The sequence below is a fragment of the Tachypleus tridentatus genome, chromosome 13, assembly GCF_004210375.1.
Source record: "Tachypleus tridentatus isolate NWPU-2018 chromosome 13, ASM421037v1, whole genome shotgun sequence".
Lineage (NCBI taxonomy): Eukaryota > Metazoa > Arthropoda > Merostomata > Xiphosura > Limulidae > Tachypleus > Tachypleus tridentatus.
This window is the reverse complement of record NC_134837.1, coordinates 208,831,826-208,849,783: the sequence shown is the minus strand read 5'-3', so window position 1 is coordinate 208,849,783 and position 17,958 is coordinate 208,831,826. Positions and strand designations below refer to the sequence as shown.

At 34.6% G+C, this 17,958-nt stretch overlaps 1 protein-coding gene and 2 non-coding genes across 3 annotated transcripts; all 3 read right to left on the bottom strand.

Moving 5' to 3' along the window:
- Positions 1–5,965: 5,965 nt before the first annotated feature.
- AIMP1 (aaRS-interacting multifunctional protein 1) lies at positions 5,966–8,131 on the bottom strand. Its single transcript, XM_076477098.1, has one exon. The coding sequence runs from the start codon at positions 7,939–7,941 to the stop codon at positions 7,012–7,014; it is 930 nt and encodes a 309-aa protein (XP_076333213.1). The 5' UTR covers positions 7,942–8,131; the 3' UTR covers positions 5,966–7,011.
- A 1,525-nt stretch (positions 8,132–9,656) lies between these two features.
- LOC143241147 (U4 spliceosomal RNA) lies at positions 9,657–9,797 on the bottom strand. The gene has a single exon (XR_013022211.1). It is a non-coding gene; the product is annotated as a U4 spliceosomal RNA (small nuclear RNA).
- A 7,209-nt stretch (positions 9,798–17,006) lies between these two features.
- LOC143241146 (U4 spliceosomal RNA) lies at positions 17,007–17,147 on the bottom strand. The gene has a single exon (XR_013022210.1). It is a non-coding gene; the product is annotated as a U4 spliceosomal RNA (small nuclear RNA).
- Positions 17,148–17,958: the final 811 nt, after the last annotated feature.

Sequence of the window (17,958 nt, the reverse complement as noted above, 5' to 3'; positions counted from 1 at the left end):
TTTTTCTGGTATCAGTTTCACACCTGGCTTTTGTATGTAGTGGATTATAATCTCTAGGTTCTCATACATTGACTAAATAGTGCAGCTAAACATCAGAAAATTCTCAACACAGATCAGGCATCTTTTTTAATGCAGTCCATTGAATGTAAGCTCTACCAGTTACTCGAAAGTAGTTGGTGAACCAGGCAGACAAATGGCATTACACAAAATTCTTATAAACACTACTTATGTTAAAAGCAGTTTTATTGTCTAGCTTTATTTGCTACTGCCTAGACTCTAGACAATACTGTATGTCATAGCATACAATCTTTCTTGTGCTCCAAGGAAGCCAATACAACATTTGCTTCATTGGGCATGCATTGTCTATGTTTATATGATACTGAGTCACTAATCTTCGACTCTTACAGTCATCTGGTCCCACAAATATACTGGCATATTCACTCAAGAAGTCAATGAGCTGCTTTCGCTGATTAGGTCTAGATTGTTAGTATGATCATCAACCAACACCTACATTTTGATTATAACTATTACAACATCCAGCCTGAGAGCCAAATGACCATATTTAAAAAACAACAGCTGGACTCCATCCATTGTTTGGTTGATCACTGCCCAAGTTAATGTTACCTACTCTTTGTTTGGGGGTGTAGAGGTCACGAAGCAGTATTTTTCATGCACAACACCAACACGTTTGTACAGATTATATCATGGAACATCACCTGTATACATGAAGGTATTTTAATGCCCTTCACTAAAGTATTTCACTGTTCTTTGGCTTGATCTAGATAGTACTGAATGACTTTCTCAAAGAATATTAGCTCACTTATTCTACAGGCAAAACGGACGGACAAATTTTGCAGTACATTCATCATATAAATGCAGATTCCTGATCCGAGATTGGATACAACTATCTTTGTTTTGTGGCTAACACTTTCTAGGCTGGGCTGGAGACTCACTTCTCCATTATCTTCTAATATATTGCTGTCTGTTCTCATTTTGAGGGCTTGAAAGATTGCAAGGTCCATCAGGATCCTTGCTGTTATTGTGTCTACTAGGAAATCAATGTGTTATCTTCGTACCCTTATCATCATACACCAAACCTCAAAAGGGCTAAGCTGACAGTTATACTCTTTGGTACAAGCTGTTCACTGTGCTCTCCTAAGCCAGAGGCCAAATCTGACTTGGGTTTCATCAGCAATTTGGAGCATTTAACAAAACTAGTAGTTTTTATCATTGATGAAGCTATTGTGCTCTGACTGCTGATGACAAAAGGTATTTTTTAAATAAGGATTTCTTCATGTGGTTGTCAATCTCACATGGCTCCAATTTATTACTTCAAACCTCAGTTATCTCTACTTCCTTTCCAATAACATTCTCAGGCGTAGAGTCTGCTTGAATGGTCTGGGTGCACCAGACACGCGCATATTTCCCTGAGTCAATAGTTAGTTGCATGCTGTATGATATCATGCACCTTTGCAGCACCAGTGAGGTCCTCTGCTCTAGACTCATCATACCTCTTTCTATCCTGGCCCGGCATGGCCAAGTGTGTTAAGACGTGCGACTCGTAATCTGAGGGTCGCGGGTTCGCATCCCGGTCGCGCCAAACATGCTCGCCCCTTTTAGCTGTGGGGGCGTTATAATGTGATGGTCAATCCCACTATTCGTTGGTAAAAGAGAAGCCCAAGAGTTGGCGGTGGGTGGTGATGACCAGCTGCCTTCCCTCTAGTCTTACACTGCTAAATTAGGGACGGCTAGCACAGATAGCCCTCGAGTAGCTTTGTGCGAAATTCCAAAACAAACAAACAAACTTTCTATCCAATAGTAAACTATCTTTTTTGGTCATGAGTGAACCTAAGGCCAGAAAATTGCATTTTTCTCTTAATAAGCATTTTCTTCAAACTTAACAAATTCAAAAATATAAAGCAATAATTAATATGCTATGATGGAATAGTACCGAAATTTCTCTTTCTTATCCACTTTTTGTATGTTCTAGTAAAAACTGATTTATCAACAAGTATAAGAAAGAAGGATATGCTAATAACTGCAGTCTCGTTCAGGAAACAAAGAGAATGATTCGGAATCCAACACACTTTCCTAATACATGTAAAGTAACGAGATTGGGCAAAGTTGGTAAAAATAAATGCTATCTCTATTATTTCACAAACATAAAGAAAATGCACCATGTGTACCCATGAAAAGACAGTACTTTCTATTAGGTTGTGCTTATTCCTACATATTTCTATCTCTCTCAGGAATTATCTCTATAAAAGTAAATACGATGATCTAGATACAAGGCTTTACCTGAGGATCTCATAGTAGAAACGAACTAAGAATGCGTAACTGAATTCAACAGGTAAACTAGATTTTTTTTCTGTAAACAACATAATTTCATAACCTCAGTTTTGTCATAGCATTGATCAACTGTTGCGTTTAGACAACGTCAACTCAGCCAGCAAAAGATATTATAGCGCTTATCCTTTCAATCCTTATTCTAAAAGTTACTGCAATATCCTTTTTGGCAGAATAGACATAATATACTACAGAAAACAAAGCAAGTAGAGTAAATCAAATTCAACTACTTTCTGTATCACGTGTTTAGGCTAAAACTGCATATAAACTGAATAAACGATTTTTCAAACATTCCTACAAAAAGTATTTATAAAACATATTATATGCTTGCACATACACTTCACCAGTTTCCTCCACCCCCAAAAAAGGAAAATTTATCTGGAACGTGAGCTCGTTATTAAAATGAATTCAGCCAAGTGATCTAACAAGTATACAGAAAACCTCTGAATTTGTACACACAAAAAAAAGCCTTTTGGCTTATTTCAACGACAAAGACAACAAAACAGGATAGGAAAAGGCAACAGTATTCCTATTTTAACCATTTACTTTGTCAAAATTATTTTTCTGGATTCCTACAGAGCTGTGAAAAAAAGAAAGAAAGGAATTTCCCGCGCTTTTCTTTGATTTTTTTCACCTTTGCCAATATTATTTTTTCCTAAAAACTTTCTAAAGCAAAGCTGACATTATTCTAAATATATTTTATTGAATTTGTAAGTTCAATACATGATTTCTCATCTATTAGGCTAAAAGCTAGTTTTGTATCCCAGTGGTCACAAGAAATACGTAAAATCAAAAAAATACTTAAGTTAGATTTTCGATGTTAGAGTACAAAATTTAGATACCAAGTGTCGCTTAAAAAATAAAACTGATATTGTTGAAGAATACATTTCGTGTTTAGAATGAAATAGGAAAAAGTGTTTATTTCGTGAAATTTCGCACAAAGATACTTGACAGCTATTTACGCTAGCTTTTCTAAATTTCAAGAACTAAACTAGAAGGAAAAGTTAGCTGGTGAACACCACACACCTTTAATTATTTAGCTTTTCCTTATAAACGAACAGTTGAATTGTTCATCACATTATAGCGCCTATGCGGCTGAAAGGGCATGGTCGCCGAGGGGATTCGAGTGCCCTAATCACAGGGGCCGATGAAAATTATTTTCAGTCATGTTGCCACTTCCAGTGGTAAGTCTGCGGATTTACAACGCTAGAAAACAGGTTTCGATACCCATGGTAGCCAGTGCACAGATAGCCCATTGTGTATCCATGTGCTTAACTTCAAATAAAAATACTGTAGCACTGGATTTATTCACACTGATCACCAGTACTTGATTATTCGTGACAATCAGATGTATTTAATAGAGATGCCAGCTATAAAATCACCAACAAATGAAGGAAGTAAAAATAATAATAATAATAAACGCAAAATATAGATGTAGTGTCAGTTATCATTCTGATGAATTGGTACAACACTATACAGCGTAGGTGTAGCATAGAGAACTTATAATTACTTCTTTATTTGGTCACCATATTTACAGGTGGTAAAAACGGTGCATAGTACAAAAAAATTCGATTTGTTGAAATATTGAAACTAAATTTATTCACGTAAGCACAACATTAGCAACTATATTTATGTACAGTTTAGTTACTATTTAGTAATTATTAATTCATATCCAAAAAAGCTACATATATGAAACACATCCTAACTACATATTTCTTGTCTGGTTCACCAAGGCTAGTCAAATTACTGCATTGCACACGCTGCACGAACGAACTGTCCATGAGATTTGACAACAGGAAAGTATTCTAACAGTTACCACATCTGGCCCAGGCCTGAAGAGTAGGGTTACTAATATTAATAATTTGAATAAATGGTTTATTTAAAATATAAATTTTGTTTTTAACATACTGTTAGTATAATATAGGTCTTTAATTTGTAACTCATCGTGCTGTAAAAGACAAGCTTTGATAACTGTAGTAATATATTTACTTGTGACAACTGTGTAGATGTATCTAAAGGCCTGCATCATGACACAATCAAACAACAATCATATAGTGTTAACCATAGAACATATTTGTGGTTGTTACAAGAGAATTCCTATCTCAGTTTGTAGATAGAACACATTGTAAGAAATTTTAATAAACCATTTCTTACCTGATTACGTACTTGATGCAGTAAAAGTGGTAGGTGTGATGTGATAAACAAAATGTACTGTTTGTAGTTTCTATTGCTTTGTTTGTTTGTTTAATTTCATTCAAAGCTAAACGAGGGCTATCTGCTCTAGCCGTGGAAGATTAGAGGTAAGGTAGGTAGTCAGCACCACGAACTCTTGGGCTACTCTTTTATCAATGAACAGTAGGATTGACATTCACATTATAATGATCCCACAGCTGAAAGGGTGAGTGTTTGGTGTGACAGAGTTTTGAAGCCGCGGCCCTTAGATTACCAGTCGAGCACCCTAACCACCTGATCATTTCTACTGCACCAAACAAAAGAAAATACAGAAATCCATTTTAATTAAAATAAAAATATTTACTGCTGTTTGAATATATGTTGGAATATTCTAGATATTTCCAAGTATATAGATTTTCTACTTTATCTTTCCTGATAATTTATGTGCAAATACAGTTCAAATAATGTAAACATACAAGAATACTGATTAAACCAAGGAATCACTGAATGTATTTTTTATCACCAAATTTCTTGGACATAATTTTTAAGTTTTTTTTTTATATGTTCACCATGTAGTATTGTATAACTCTTTCTAGTTGTCCTTCATTAACAAAAATACTTTAACAGATTTTATGTTGCTAATTACTTCAGGTGTACTTTTGAAAATTATAAATATTTGCTTTATCATATAAAAGTTATAAGGTCATTACTATAATGCACTATCTTTACACAACAGTGTCACACTTTTGGATAATTTTATACAAAAACACACACACACACAAACTGTGTGTAAGGAAGATACTGAAAACCTGGTTCTTATCATAATTGATTACTGATCATATTGTATGTTTTGTGCACACATTTCTAAATATATCTGATCACCACACAAGAAATTAAATACATATTTGTTAAATACCAGTATTCAGGCAAGTAGTTTTAAATTAATACTGTAAATCTTTTAAAGGATTTGTATCTTGTATTTATGGGAAAGCTACTAAGGATATTTACTACCATCCTTAATCAGTAGTTCATTAACAAAAATAATTCAACAGATTTTATGTTGCTAATTACTTCAGGTGTACTTTTGAAAATTATAAATATTTGCTTTATCATACAAAAATTATAAGGTCATTACTATACTGCACTATCTTTACACAACAGTGTCACACTTTTGGATAATTATATGCAAAAACACACTCAAAAATATATGTGTGTGCATATAAAGAACATACTAAAAATTTGGTTCTTATTATAAATGATTACTGATCATATCTTAGGTTGTGTGCACATGTTGTTAAATATATCTGATCAATAAACCATGTTGCACAAATTGGAAAATACTTCTGATTAATGTCTACTTAAGACAAGGTATTGTCAAAGGCCACAGAGATGACTCTTTACATCTTGCATCTGTCTCACAGTGAAATAATTATACTGAAATCAGTAATAATTATCAATACCACTTTTAATTGATTAAAAGATGTGATGTATACATTGATTTCACTTTTGCATTTATTCAAACTTTCTTAATGGTGGATTTTGTGTTACATTATAAATAATTGTTACATTTTCTTTTTGTGTTACATTATAAATATATTGTTACATTTTCTTTATTGTATAACAATTTTATCAAATCTTTACAAAACTTATCTAAACAAGTTATTGGTCAGCTTTGTGGCAGTAATAATGTGAACTAATTTTTTCATAATTTGTGATAAATGTGACTTCAACAAGCAACACATAACTGTATATTAGCTAGTTTATGACTTAATCTGACAGTAGCATTTGAAACCTCAGGAAGTTCTATGATTCCTCTTGTCATTTATTTTTACATTATAAACATGTTAATAAATTATTTTATAGCCAGCCAAGAAGTGTAATAACCATTTCAGTTATAAATACAAACATTGTACAATTATATGTATCAAAGAATTAAATATTAGTTTCATATCAATCTTCTATTTTCTGTTATTAATTTTTTAGTGAGAAAAAAATAAAATTAGGAATGGAAAACATTTTTCAAAATTCCATCTTATTCAATAGTTTTTGTGAGGTTGCTAAAATGAAATAATTTATCGTGGAAATGTATGAAGTGAAATTTTCAAAAAGAATTTTTACACTTTTATGAATCTAAATTTTCCAAAGTAAAGTTCACTTTATGGTTAGTATTACCTTTAGAAGAGCAAGTTTTTATTTCAAAAAACTTTGTATGTATTTTTTAAAGACTTCTAGGTAGAAGAAACACATGCAATTACACCATTATGTCAAACTATTTAAGTACACTTTAAAATAGCTTGCATACTATATATTAAACAAATTATTCATCAAAAGATACTATGATTAGTAGAATTAAGAACAAAACACATTTCAGACTCTTGTCATACAAATGACAAAAAAATACTGTAAAAGTATGTGCAAATGGTTTATTTACTTTATAGTAGTATTATAAATCAGCTCCAAATTTCCAAGCACTTGCTTTGGTACTTTTCATGTTTACTTGATCTGAACATTACACAAAGATGGTGCTGTGACAATGCCTTTTCCTTCAACCTTCCAAGGAATACCTTTATAAGTGGCTATTTTATCATCATTTGTTTTCAGATCAGGAGCCACTTGCTCAAATATTTTCTTTTTTGGATTAAGCTGGGAATCAGGTTGTCCAGAAAAGCCTTCACAGAATACACGATCACCAGGTTTGCATCCAGATGGAGGATCTAATATCTCAACTTTCTCAGGGGTGCTAGCACACATGACCATAGCCTCTGATATTACACCACGCATCTTGGCTGGCTTCAGGTTACACATTAAAACTGCCATTCTGTCTTGCATTTCTTCTATTGGAACAAATTTGACCAATCCAGAAACAACTGTTCGTGGTTTACCATCTCCTACATCTACTTTTACCACATACAGACCATCTGCATCAGGATGTCTTTCTGCTGAAATAATGTGTCCAACACGAAAGTCTAAACGACTGACATCAACAGGTTTTATGTCCTCTTGGTTTCCCTGCTGTTCAACCTTTTTGCTTTTTCCCTTGGACTCTATATTTTTCTTTACTTCTTTGAAATATCCTGGTTCTTGCTTAAGCTCAACCATCTTTTCTGGCTCCAACTGCACAGATTTTTCACCTGGCATTGCTACATCGTGAATAACCTGATCCGATGATACTATTGTTGATGATGGAACGCGAATCTGCTTCACACCATTTTTAATTTCAGCTTGAATAAGCTTTTCTTTCCACATTTCAACCTCTCTCTTCAATTGTTCATTCTCGAGTTTCAACCGAGATGTTATTTTTTCAGCATATTCACTTCCGAGCGTTTGCCTTATTTCCTTAATCTGTGTTCTCACAAATGTAATAAATTCTTCTGCTTGGGTCGCCCGTATGGCAAGGCGTTGAACTACACTTTCGGTTATCATGTTTACAAGTTTTATTACGAGAAACTTATTTGTTAATATTAACAATATATATATCGATGTATATTTAGTCGTTAAAAAGCTAAAAATACGGAAATTCAATGTCAACAATTTTTATAATCAAACCTTTACCACGTCTAACTATCCAACGACCACTCCACGAAAATTCCAGATAGAGAGTTATAAGCGCCATCTAGCAAAAATCAAAGTCAACCTATATTATCATTTAAAACATTAAAAAAATAGAAAAGCGCCATACTTAAATTATAAATAACAATTTATTTTTTATATAGAAGCTCTTTATTTTACCTAGGCAAAAAAAGAGATAGATATTAGGCATTTTAAAACAGAAACAGCTCTCTTGTTACTTTAAACTACCGTTGGAAAATCTAAACGCCACAAGAGAGAACTAGAATTTGGCCAATGTGAAAATAAGCACATAGTGACCATATTTGCGACAAATGTGTACCCACAGGTACATGTTTAGTGGCTTTAGTTGTTTGTATACCTTTCGACAGAGGTCTGCGGTTATTCCATTAAACTATTTCTTTATCAGAACAATTTATATTTCTTCCTCTCACACTTCAGAAGCAATATTAGTAAAAAAATCAAATAAAAATGTGGCGACGCTCACTGTAATGTATAAGTGCAATAGATATGAAATCTCATGTACATTATTTATTGACAAAATTATGCAAAATAAAATAAATAATAAAGTTTAAAAAATACACTTCAACTACTAGAAATTAATTACTTTTCTTGAAGAACTCTTTTATGTTTGTTCGTAAGATGTAATGCACAAAGCTACACAATGGGCTGCAACAGCAAAAGAAACCTTGTTTATATCGTCGTAAGTTCCCAACCAAACTACTGTGTCATTGGCAGAAGATACAAGTCACATGGGAAAAACTGTAAATGTTGAAATAGTATAGTGGAACAACAGAAATTTATCATGCATAAAGACAAAAATGATTCAAAACTAAATAAATTACCTTTCTTCACAATTACCTCTCTCACGTTGGATTAGTACTTCTTCTGACTTTTTCTTTCCTCTTTGAAGGCAGAAATATTTTACTAGCAAGGTTTTATAGGTAAAGTTATTTCCATACAAATATCAATGGGATAGTAAGAATATTTGTTTGTGTATACAATTTTCTAGTATCGCAACATGCGCTAATCGCTGTAGCACGTTAAAAGTTTACAGTAGAACTCTAATTTTCTGCACAGCATAAGTGATAGATTGTTCAGTTAAGATAAACATAAGTACCGTAAATTTCTTCTCAGCTCACACTTCATTCACTCTATAATGACGTCAGTAGTTTTGAATTTGCTCTGTTAAAGATTTTTCACTCGTTTCATACTAGTTCAAGCATCTACGAGAGACAGTTGCATTGTTATTTTTACGTTTTTCATTGCAAACGGCGAATATAACTTTTACTAATGCACTACGAGCATTCTATTTATGAAATAATCCTTTGAAAATCGTAGGCGATTTACAGACATTCGAAGTACTGTCCAGTTACAAGTTCTAAAACTGAAGCGTATATTTTGTTCTCTAACTGCTACTGGAACATTTACCCCTTTTCTATTATTTCAATAATGAACTTTTTAAAGTGGTCGAGTATAATGATCAATCTCCGTCTTCCGCTCTCATTGATGCGACTAGTACGAGTAATAGTAGAACGTTACACACTTTCTATTCTTATTTCACTTCGTAGCCTCAAACGAGGCCTGCAAAAATTGCCATAGCCGACGATATTTCACGTCGTCTTAGCGGGGTATTGGGAAAAGTTTTCAACTAGCAATAGTCGCGCCTCGGATTAACCTCACTGGCTACGACATCGCCTCTGCGCAAAGCTAATGCCAACTAAACTAAACTAACGTGGCAGGGGTTCAGTTTAGAGAGAGAGAAATCCGAAGAGTTCTCTCTCCAACTGGGGTGTTCAGGAACTTTGTAGTTCCTCTTCGTCCCCTTTCGTGGATTGTTATTAGGATTAAGTGGTGGTTTTTTTTTATTATTATTATTTTAATAAATTAATTATCGTTATTATTCTTGACTTTTTGGGTGGGGAATGTCTCACTAAATGGTCTTTTGGGTGGAGGCAAAGGCAGCAGTGGAAAGAAAGGCCGGGACCTGTCTCGAAAAGAAAAAGTTGGGTAGATGTGAACATGAATGTAATTCACTCAAGTTCAGATCAAATCAAACGGCCCGATTCTGGGTCTGGAAAAAAGGTTGCCTGGGCTGGGATCTAGAAATCCAATGCCTGAAGATTTTGATGTGGGGGGAAACGGGAGTACCCCGAGAAAACCCACTTTCACACGACAGGCGCCGAAAGTTTTGCCTGTCGTGTGCCCTGTACCTGAAAAAAAAAAAAGAAAGGAATTCATGTTAATAACATAGTTTTTATGTATTTAGACTCTTTGTTGAGTGGATTGTGATTCTTGAAATATGTTGTATGGTGATATGTATTTTGTTGGTGCACTTGATAATTTGTGTAGTGATGCCGTTAGTTTGTTTCTGTTTTCTGCTTTTCGATAATATTTCAGAGAAAGTTCTGTTATTCTATCTCTTATAGTTGGTAAATTACTAATTTGATGTAGATAATTTGTTGGTGTAAAGATGGTAAACTGAATGCGGATTTTAATATTTTGTTTTGTTGCACTTGGATTTTTTTGGAGTGTGTTGTTTGACATGTTGTATGTTACTTGACATCCGTACTCTATTAGTGGACGGATGTAAGCCTTATATATTTGTATAATGGTGTTCGGTGCGCATTTTGATTGTTTACCAGTTATAGTCTTTAGATATGAAATCCTTTTCTGATTGATGAGTGTATATTGTTTATGTGTTTTTTCATGTTAGTTTTGTGTCGAAAGTGACGCCAAGGAATGTGATGTTTTTGCTCATGTTAATGGTTGTGTTTCCAAGTGATAGTTTTATTTTTTCTAGATTTTTTCTTTGCTTCTTTAGTTTTCTATAGAAGGTGATTGCTTGTGTTTTTGTCGGATTTAACACGACCCTCCACTTGTTACTCCATGTTGAGACGTTGTTTAGTGATTCTTGTACGCGAGACATGGCCATTACTGGGTTTCTGGAGGTGCTCCAGATTGCGATGTAATCTGCGTATTGTGAATTGTGTGTGTATGTTAGATTTGGAAAAGGTATGTCACTGACGAAAATTATGTAAAGAAGTGGAGAGAGGACTGATCCTTGGGGCACTCCTGCCGTTATATTAAATAACTTGGATATGGTTTTATTGACTTTTACTTGTGCTGTTCTATTGGTTAAAAAATTTGAAATCCATTTGACTATCGTAGGATTTATTTGTAGGTGGTTTAGTTTGTATATGATGGCATTGTGCCAAACGCTGTCGAATGCTTTTTTGACATCTAGGAATACCCCGATGGTTACTTGATTGTTGTTGTAAGCTTTGTATATTGATTCGGTGAGTCGTGTGAGGTGATCTGTTGTTTGTCTATTTTTTCTGGAGGCATTTTGAGATTCTGGAAGGATGTTGTTTGATTCGCAAAAATGGAGGAGACGGTTGGAGATAATTCTCTCCATCAGTTTGCCAAGGCAGCTTAACAGACTGATGGGGCGGAAATTATCTGGATTTGTTCTGTTAGTTTGTTTCTTGGGGATCGTTGTTATGATGGCTTTTTTCCACGTGTCAGGGTAATACCCGGTCGCTAGTGAAATGTTCATGATGTTTGTGAGGTGTTGTAGTAGGAGAGTGGAACTTTTTTTGAGAATAATATTTGGTATTTCGTCATGTCCGGGATAAGTGTTCTTCAAGTTTTTGATATTAATCTTTAGTTCGGTTATGGTTATTTTTCTATTGATTGAATTTGAGTATGCTTCTAGTGTATCTGCGGGAAATCCTGGTCAGAATGAAGCTTGGTTTGCATTTATGTAGTTGATGACATGGTGTTGAGTGTCGAAATCTACTGAGTTTAAATCGCTAAAACCGATGCCAAATTAGCTTCACACTTTATATATAGTAAGACATCACGGTATACCACGTTGGTTTATGAATTAGTTTTTCTTAAATACGTTTACATTCTTTCTAGTGAATGAAACAGCATTCAAGTTGTTTGATTCAAATTTATTTATCTTCTAACACTTTTAAAGTGCTCTTGTACTTGCTTTCTGGTAAACTTCCTCTCACGCCTCTTTATACACTTTTGATGTTTTCATCATATAAAAAACTTTTGTGAGGATTTGTGCTTGGAAAACAAACCTGCCACCTATTGGCTCTATTGAGCATACGATCATGAGCCTAACAATTCTAATATTTTCTCTACCGTTTACTCCTTTTGGATAGATTAATAACTAGATAGATCAGGTCGTTTTCACCCTTTCTGTCGTAATAATGAAAAACGAAAACAGGGATCTCTTTCTCTCTCTCAATGTATATCGTTGTTTGGGTATATATGTGTGTATGCCCAGGAAGGATCAGGTGCACTTGACCTCTTCCTCCTTCCTTTTCCTTGTTGGTGTGAACTGCTTAGTATGTTAATAATTGTTACATGAGGGCCAGAGTAACCCACATTTACTCGGGCCCATTTCAGGGCAATGTCCATCTATTTTGCACCATCAGTTCCTTCACTAATGTCTAGCTCATAGGTGGCCTGTTTTATTTTGGTACTTAATTATTATTATTCTATATATATATTGTATTTTTATTTGTTTATTTCTTTTCTTTATTTTTTCAATTATTTTATTTTAATGATCTAATATATAAATTAATCGGGAAGAGGCGTTTAGGATTATCTTCCTCATACATGCAGTACCTGTCGAGTTCGCATAATAGTTCATTTTTGTTCTCCAATTTTTATCAAAATATGTTATTGTACTATGTAGGAAGCTATCTGCTATTGTTTGTGTGATTGAATATTTATGCATAAACTTTGAAGAGGTGGTTTTAGGTACTCTTTATGCTGTCGTAACTAGTGTATTTTGTAATTTTTCAATTGTTCTTTGCTTACGTTAATCCATGCTGGAGCTACATAGTCTGTTACATGTCTTATGTATGTTTTGTATATTTTGAGGATGTTTTCAGGTGTTTCTCCACTGTATTTATCAGTTAAACTTCTAGCATAGTTCGTTCTTCGCCAGATTTTAGTTTGTATATTATTTACATGGTTTGTCCATGTACGTTTAGAATCATACGTTAATCCTAGAAACTTTGGTGACGTAGAAATCTGGAGAAGTGCTCCATTAATGTAAATCTGTGGTTGTGCTTTCTGATGTTTCGTTCACTTTGAAAATATCACTTTGTTCAGTGTTTGCCGTGTTTATTTTGATCCTCTATTTTTGGCTGTATTCACATGTTCTGTTTAGGTGCGCTTGTATGTTTGTGGCTCTTATTGCTGGTGTGGGGGGCACTTTTCCAAAGTGCTACATCATCAGCGAACTGTGACGAGCATCCATGATTTGGATCTTTAAGTGGCATATTATTCACATGCATGATGAAGAGAATAGTACTAACCATCCCTCCTATAGGAACGCCACGCCGGCTTCTGGAGTGAAGAACTCCGAGAAAATTCCCTCTACATTGTCTGTTTCCCAAAACGTTGGAGAGCCGGCGAATAATTCCACGCGATAGTCCCATTTCATTCATACGGAACCGGAGACCATTGTGCCATACAGTGTCGAATGCCTTCTCGATGTCGAGGAAGCAAGCGACAATGCATTCTTTTGTTGTTGTTTTTTTTTAAATTAAAGCTATTTGTTATTGTTCCAGTTAACCTAACTAAATGATCTGTCGTTTGTCCAAATTTTCTCGATCCGTTTTGTTCCTCAGGTAATTTTGATGCTATCTCCAAAAATGTGGAGAGTCTATTACTTATTATTCGTTCAAGAATTTTGCCTACACAGCTGCTCAGGCTGATTGGTCGATAACTGTTTGGCTTATTGGCTGGATTAGCTTCTTACTATATTAGCTTGCTTCCAAGAAACTGGGACGTAGCCAGAGTAAAATGACAAATTAAAGAATGCTAATAGATGGTCAAATAATTTCGGAGTGCCTTTTTGATGAGAATTGTACGTATGCCGACATTTTCTGGTGATTTGTTTTTGAGTTCTTAACTGCTTGTTTGAGTTCTGTTGGTGTGATTTCTTTTGTTAAGTAGTAGATTATTTTAGCCTTTTGTGTTGTTGTTGTTAATATTGACTGGGAAATATAGTTTGTATAGTTCTTTGTTACACGATTGTTTAGAGCATTGTAAAATATTTGTTCATGTCTGAGTCGATATGTGTTTTGAAGGTGTTTTGCAGTTGTTGTCTGAAGGCTTCTGCTTTTTCTTTGTCGGTGTGCGCTGAGGCGTTATTATGTTCTAGTGTTGGGCACTTTCTTGTTGTGGCTTCGTTGGTGAGTCTTTTTTAGATGCGACGAAAACTTTCTAGGGTCTTGTTTTTCATTTAGTTGAGAGCAGAAGTTATCCCATTTTTCCTGTTTTCACAATTTAATTTCTGTTCTGATTTTATTTCTGACACTGTTTGTTTGTGTTTTTATTTCTTTACCTCTTGTTGCCATGAACTGTCTTGTTAATTGTCTTCGTTGTTTTATCAGTGTTATTTGTTGCACGTTTGGTTTCCATAAGTTATTTACAGTTTTATGTTGTTGCTTTGGTACAGTGTTCGTTGCTTGCTTTTAGTAAACACTTCGTGATTATTAGACTATAAGTATCAATTTCTGTTTTGTTGTTGGCTGTATGCTTAACATTATCCGGTAATATGTTGCCTAATTCTTTTGATATTCTTGTCAATTGGCTTTTCGTAGTCAAATTTGTCTTGTTATATCTTTATGGGGGACGAGATCGAAGACACACCATATTGGTAGATGATCACCGCCACCATCTTTTTCCACATTAAAATTTAATAACTTTTGTCTGATATTAAAGGAGGTGAGGCAGATGTGTAAGTTTTCACTTGCATTTGTAGCATACGTTGTATGCGTAGGTGTACTGTCGTTTATTAGGGCTATGTTATTTTCATCGATGAATTGTAATAGGTGTCTTCCATTTGTGTTGGTGAATTTCATCCAAAGTTCTTATTGTTTACCATTCAGATCACCTATTACAATTGTATTTTGTTTGTGGGAAAAGATGTTGTGGAACAGGTTTATGTCAATGCATTTGGTTGGCGAACAATAAATACTTGCTACTGTTATAATTGAATGGTTATCTAGCAGGTTATCAGCAGTTATATTTTCATCATTATTGCTGTTCATTTTAATTTCAATTACTGAAAGAATGTTTTATGTAATAACATAATTCCTCTGTTGGTATCTTGGTTGATTGTTTTATCTTTTCTAATTGCTGTATAATTCCATATTTTAAATCTATTGTTAGGCTAAATGAGGGTTTCACTTAGAATAATAATATCAGGGCTAGTATCTTTTATTACGTCTTCGATCTCGTGTTTTTTGGAAGCAAGTGCACCTTGGATGCTGATGCCTAAAAATCAGAAATAAGATCGAGCACACATTGATTTCAAGGACAACGGGACTTGGCGGCACACCTCTCGTGTGAACTGAGTAAAATTACGTTAATATAACCCCAGTACTGTTGTGTTCATTTCAGAAGATTGTGAACATGATAAGAGTAGACAAGATTGGATATACAGGTACATCATATGAAAAAAAAAAAGTCGATTTCTTTTCGCCGTTAGATGTATTTTTGAACTCTTGTTATTGGTTAAAGAAGATAAATTATACAAGTTTCGGACTTTTAGTATAGCTTTACGCTTGTTAAATTTCTAGCGAAAGCAGAAAGACTATGGATTTTTTCTTGTGTAAATGGTCACAACTGCTTGGCGTGGGTTTTAATAAAGTAAATTTAGCTACAACTAATGCCACATGACAAGTTTACAAGTTCATAGCTACACAATGGGTTAATCAGGCGTTGTCGACTGTAAAGAACGGACCAGTATCGTCGTCAACTTTTGTGGGGGTGGACAGATTGATTACTTTCGCCGTTACTTTGTGCACACCATACAAACAATAGAACACTTAGTGAAACACCTGTCGTTTTTGCAAAGATTACACCAATATTTCCCAGTAAAGCAAAACACAACGCACACACATAAAAATCGGAATGCAATCATGTAGAAAAGAAAACATGAGAAAGTCATCTGGTATCGTCCGGGCATTCGTAGAGTAGACTTCTTACCTGTTATTGTAAGGTCTCTGTAACCACACTTTTAATATTAATACAATAATCCCGACTGTACAGGTCACCACTCGCCCACTATATTCACTCGACATTGCTGCAGAAAACCAACCTATCCGTTGATATGGAAACAAAACATAATGTTCGTTTGTATTAGATTTGCACACGTGATAATAATATGCAAAATCAGTAGAGAAATTATAAAAACATTATTTCAGTTGAAACGATGATCAAAACTCCGAATACACTGAACGCTTCAATCAAGTATATCTAACCTATTTCCCACATAATTTATAGATAAACAGAATATTTGTTTGTGTATACAATTTTCTAGTATCGCAACATGCGCTAATCGCTGTAGCACGTTAAAAGTTTACAGTAGAACTCTAATTTTCTGCACAGCATAAGTGATAGATTGTTCAGTTAAGATAAACATAAGTACCGTAAATTTCTTCTCAGCTCACACTTCATTCACTCTATAATGACGTCAGTAGTTTTGAATTTGCTCTGTTAAAGATTTTTCACTCGTTTCATACTAGTTCAAGCATCTACGAGAGACAGTTGCATTGTTATTTTTACGTTTTTCGTTGCAAACGGCGAATATAACTTTTACTAATGCACTACGAGCATTCTATTTATGAAATAATCCTTTGAAAATCGTAGGCGATTTACAGACATTCGAAGTACTGTCCAGTTACAAGTTCTAAAACTGAAGCGTATATTTTGTTCTCTAACTGCTACTGGAACATTTACCCCTTTTCTATTATTTCAATAATGAACTTTTTAAAGTGGTCGAGTATAATGATCAATCTCCGTCTTCCGCTCTCATTGATGCGACTAGTACGAGTAATAGTAGAACGTTACACACTTTCTATTCTTATTTCACTTCGTAGCCTCAAACGAGGCCTGCAAAAATTGCCATAGCCGACGATATTTCACGTCGTCTTAGCGGGGTATTGGGAAAAGTTTTCAACTAGCAATAGTCGCGCCTCGGATTAACCTCACTGGCTACGACATCGCCTCTGCGCAAAGCTAATGCCAACTAAACTAAACTAACGTGGCAGGGGTTCAGTTTAGAGAGAGAGAAATCCGAAGAGTTCTCTCTCCAACTGGGGTGTTCAGGAACTTTGTAGTTCCTCTTCGTCCCCTTTCGTGGATTGTTATTAGGATTAAGTGGTGGTTTTTTTTTATTATTATTATTTTAATAAATTAATTATCGTTATTATTCTTGACTTTTTGGGTGGGGAATGTCTCACTAAATGGTCTTTTGGGTGGAGGCAAAGGCAGCAGTGGAAAGAAAGGCCGGGACCTGTCTCGAAAAGAAAAAGTTGGGTAGATGTGAACATGAATGTAATTCACTCAAGTTCAGATCAAATCAAACGGCCCGATTCTGGGTCTGGAAAAAAAGGTTGCCTGGGCTGGGATCTAGAAATCCAATGCCTGAAGATTTTGATGTGGGGGGAAACGGGAGTACCCCGAGAAAACCCACTTTCACACGACAGGCGCCGAAAGTTTTGCCTGTCGTGTGCCCTGTACCTGAAAAAAAAAAAAAAGGAATTCATGTTAATAACATAGTTTTTATGTATTTAGACTCTTTGTTGAGTGGATTGTGATTCTTGAAATATGTTGTATGGTGATATGTATTTTGTTGGTGCACTTGATAATTTGTGTAGTGATGCCGTTAGTTTGTTTCTGTTTTCTGCTTTTCGATAATATTTCAGAGAAAGTTCTGTTATTCTATCTCTTATAGTTGGTAAATTACTAATTTGATGTAGATAATTTGTTGGTGTAAAAGATGGTAAACTGAATGCGGATTTTAATATTTTGTTTTGTTGCACTTGGATT

Bases quoted from the DNA above. Each gene is read 5' to 3' on its own strand.
- AIMP1 (XM_076477098.1), bottom strand. From the start codon at position 7,941: ATGATAACCGAAAGTGTAGTTCAACGCCTTGCCATACGGGCGACCCAA.